Raw genomic sequence first — 4,223 nt, 5'->3', positions numbered from 1 at the left:
TCTCTCACAGTAAGATTTAACAAGAAGGGAGCATAGAAAGGGGGTTGGGTACTCTTGCCACCAAGCCACTACTTCTGCAGCTCCCTGCAAGCTGATCCTACCCCTCACCTCCCTCTCTCTTTCAGTTTGCCTGCTCCCCTCCACCACACCAAGATGTCTTGCTGCTACATGTACCCGTGCTACAGCGTCTGCTACTCCCCCTGCTACAGGACTGTGCGCTGCTCCCGGACCTACAGCTGCTGCAACCCCTGCAGCTACCGGACCCTGTGCAGCTACCGGCGCAGATACAGCTGCGCAAACTCCTGCAGCTACGGCACATGTACCACCAGATACTATTACCCTTCCTGCTGCAACTACACCTACAGGTGCTGCTACCCCTGTTGTTAAACCCAGTGGCAATACCCCTGAAACAAGAATCAACCCCGACCCAGCAAGCAACAAAGAATGGCTAATGTCAGAGGCAATGCTTACGGAAGCACTGAGCCCCTGTGGCAGCAACTGAAGTTACTGAGAACGAGGAGCTTGGCTGCTCTCTAACATTTTTTGGCATTTTTATTTTTGCTCTTTTTGTCTGCTTCTTCCTGTCTTTCACAACTAGGAGTTATCTCTTGATATTCTGCATTTAAACCCTTTTGGACAGATACCCTATTTTAAACTCTTCAGCAACGGGAACAACAATCTGCAGTTCATTTGAAGCTTCTTACAGTTGCTGCAGTGGTGTTAAAGGACTTTGCAAAATTAGCTTTTGTGTCATCTGCATTTTCAATAACTACTTCCAGTGAGGTGCTGCAGGACTGTGTAATCATATTACAGCTGTCTCTTCTTTGATCTGGATTTACAAGTACCTAAGGGATGAACAACACAGCTTCAACAAAAAGAATGTTCTGGGTAGCATAGTGCAATGACTCATCTTCCATAGCTCTTTCCAGTATCCCAAAACTATAATCTTTCTGTATCTGTGCCAACTCCTTTCTTATTGCATTAAACTCTTTCTGCATTAAAAAAAAATACGAAATTCCAGTTGTCTTCTTTCCTGTCTCTAGTTTACATGGATATACTGAGTGTGGTAGCATCCTGAAGGGACTTTGTATTCCTAATTCTGGCAAAGCATTTCATAGTCCTCCACCTCCAGAGCAGTTGGTCCCAGTAAATATACCCTTTTCTTCCCTTTTACCCCTCAGAAATTTAAGAAATGTCACAACTTCTCCCTTTACTTAATTGAAACTATTACCAGATTTAAGGTTAACATATTTCAGCAAAATAGGACTGCAATAGTCTTTATAATAATGTTTTAAAATGGAGAATTAGTCACAAGCCTGTATAGAGAGTATATAAAAATGTTCAAGTGAGCAGAATATTGTCCTATTCCTGGCAATTTAAATGTTCTTGCTCTAGAGTCACAATTTCCTATCATATTTCACACAGACACTGGGTACAACAAAATCCAGTTCTACAGTTATAAGAATTTACTAAATCTGGGGACTAAAAGCTAAAAGACAGAAAGAAAAGTGTGGAAAAAAAAGAGGCAACGAGTTCTTAAAAAATAAAATCAAGTGAAACAGTATTCAATGTCTCCAGGGTGTTTTGGTAGCTGCCTCCAGGCACAGAAGCAATGAGAAAGTGCCGTCACGTCATCTTCCTCCTAATGCAGCCACAGCCTCTCAGTTGTGAACCCAGAGGTTCTATAGCATCTGCCTACAATATTCAGTGGGAGAAAGGAAAAAAGTCAGTAAAAATCAGTTGTAATTTTGCCTCCTTCCAAACTGTGGGCTCCGAGTGTACTTCCCTGAACTGACAGACAAAAATATGCATCAGATGTGCTGGCCAAAGGATTTCCATTATCCTACGAAACTCTATACACTGCAAAGGGAAAATTCCTCCCCCTTTTTCATCAGGGAGTCCCTAATCTTTCAACCCTGATCTTTCCAAGTCCCTTCCAACCTGGGCTCTTTAATGATTCTATGATAATATATGAAATACAGACTTATTTCAAAATGTAAAACCTGATGAGTCCACGCATTTGCAGATCGCAGCCAGTGATGGATCATGTCCGAACCACATGACATTACCCCAGCAGCAACAATGAAGTAGTTTAAATGAACCACTTATTTGGAATTCACCAAGCCAAAGCCTGGAATTGCAGAAACATGTATAACCAGAGGTACAGCTGAAGGTTCCTGCAGCTACAGAAGTCCATCTTTCCAGGCTTGAGGAGGGCAAGTCTCTACAAGCAAATCCCTGAATATGCAAAGTTAATAACTTTGTCACACAATCTGTTTGATGCTATTGATTTAAAGGTATTTGAGGCATGCAGGTGAAGAATAAAACCACAGATGCAGTATTGATGCAGCATAATTTTTAATGTGAGTGAAAGGCAGATAGACTTTCAAAGGCATACAGAACTGAAAGACCACGTTCCCGAAGACACATTACACCCTGCTGATTCCATTTAATCAGCATTAAGGTTTTGTGTACATCACAGCAACAAACATGAAAAGCAGTTCACAAAGAACTGCAGAAGCAAGCTTTTGATCAAGAAGAGGGTTTGGGTGGCAAGAGAGCAAGCAGGCACAGAGCAGAAGATAAATTATCGCAAGCACTTCAACAGCAGCGCAGAACACTCGAAGCCTCCATGAAGGCTGGGTGGCTGCTGTCACCAGGGCTCTGCACACCAGTGACCACTGCTGTCAAGATTCGCCATCAGTCCGTGCTTGCTGGGCCTGAGTTGATCTTCACTTCAGGGATGTTCTGGCTGGGTTTAGCAGCTCCCGTAGCCGTACCTCAGGCCATATCGTGAACCAAAGGGGTAGCCATAGCGGCCGGAATAGAAGCCTGGGTAGCCGTAGCAGTCTCCAAAGCCATAGTAGCCCCTATAGCCTCCATACAGACCTCCAGAGCCATAGTAGTCCCCAGAGCCATAAATGCCCCGGTAACCGTAGAGACCACCACAGCCATACCGGTCCCCAAAGCCATAGAGGCCTCGGTAGCCGTAGAGGCCGCCATAGCCCCTGTATCCGCAGGGACTCCCACAGTCGTAGCTGCGGTAGCTGTACAGGCTCCCATAATTGCAGGGAGAATAGCAGTCATCCTCACACTGGTTTTGGAAGAAAGTCATCTTTCTGCGATGGAGGCAAACCTGAAATACAGCAACAGGGAGGAAAGCAAAAATAATGATTACTACAGTGGCAGGAACAGTCTCAGAGCCAAAAGACTGGCCATGTATGACCAAGGACAGAAACAAAATCATCACAAAATTCCTCAAATCCTTATTCTCCTTATTACATCCCATTTCTATCATTCTGTCATTTTACTACTCTTTTGGAGCAATGGGGTTTATGTCTTTTGTCACTGAGATTTGTGAAACATTGGCTACAGCATACACCTGTTACAGACCAAAAGTTCTTTGCTGCTGTTTCAGGATTTTACTCAAAGAATACTGTTAGGAGTTAATAATCCTAAATTTCTTTCAGGATATCGGCTTTGGATAGAGCTCTACATTCCCAAATCCTTCAAGAAACTCTTCAAGAAAGCTTGAAGTGTCTAATGCTTGTCATGATAACACACTTAAGCTTTTGGTTTAATCCTGAGGTAAAGGTTGGTCTTGGTGTTCTTTCCAACCTAGCTGGTTCTATGATTCTATGATTGCAGCAGGGTTGAAAGTAGAAGGTCCCATTTCTGTAATTTACACCAATTTTGATTGGAATCTGGGAATGCTGACAGCACATGCAAGAAACCATGGAGCGTTAGCACACATGTGAACATGTGCTGTCCTGCCAAACAGACCTAAAGACCTCCCTTAAAATGGAATAGAAGATTTATGGAAGACCTCTCTGAGGGCTATGGTGGAGAAACCCTTCTCTGCATCTGCAGACCTAGTAACCAGCAATCCTCATCATGGAGCCAGGTACCCAGTTACCAACAGCACCAGGAAAGATTCAGCCCCATCTTTAAAACTTGAACCCACCAATGCATAAGCACAGACACAAGGTACTGAGAAATGTTAACTTACAGAGAAACCACAATCCTAACATAAATTATTTATAAATTTCTAATTCTGATGAAGAATATGAATGGAGAGAAGGCTTACCGAGTTCACCAGGAGGAGGAAGGCAAGAGAGCTGATGAGGAGCCTAGAGCTCTGAGCCCTTTTTATACTGTCTCTTTGCCTGCCTGGCTTATCTTAGACGCCCTGTGTATTCAAAAGGTTTGTAGTCTTATTGGCT

At 43.5% G+C, this 4,223-nt stretch overlaps 1 protein-coding gene across 1 annotated transcript; it reads right to left on the bottom strand.

Annotated features, from left to right (window-relative positions):
- Positions 1-2,758: 2,758 nt before the first annotated feature.
- Positions 2,759-3,115, bottom strand: LOC133215498 (keratin-associated protein 6-2-like). The gene has a single exon (XM_061359564.1). The coding sequence runs from the start codon at positions 3,113-3,115 to the stop codon at positions 2,759-2,761; it is 357 nt and encodes a 118-aa protein (XP_061215548.1).
- Between the last annotated feature and the right edge of the window lie 1,108 nt (positions 3,116-4,223).

Source organism: Neopsephotus bourkii, unplaced genomic scaffold, assembly GCF_033783945.1.
Source record: "Neopsephotus bourkii isolate Nb327-2 ecotype Australia unplaced genomic scaffold, CSIRO-AGI_Nbou_v1 NB_989, whole genome shotgun sequence".
Lineage (NCBI taxonomy): Eukaryota > Metazoa > Chordata > Aves > Psittaciformes > Psittacidae > Neopsephotus > Neopsephotus bourkii.
This window is presented reverse-complemented; position numbering and strand designations above follow the sequence as displayed.

Bases quoted from the DNA above. Each gene is read 5' to 3' on its own strand.
- LOC133215498 (XM_061359564.1), bottom strand. From the start codon at position 3,115: ATGACTTTCTTCCAAAACCAGTGTGAGGATGACTGCTATTCTCCCTGC.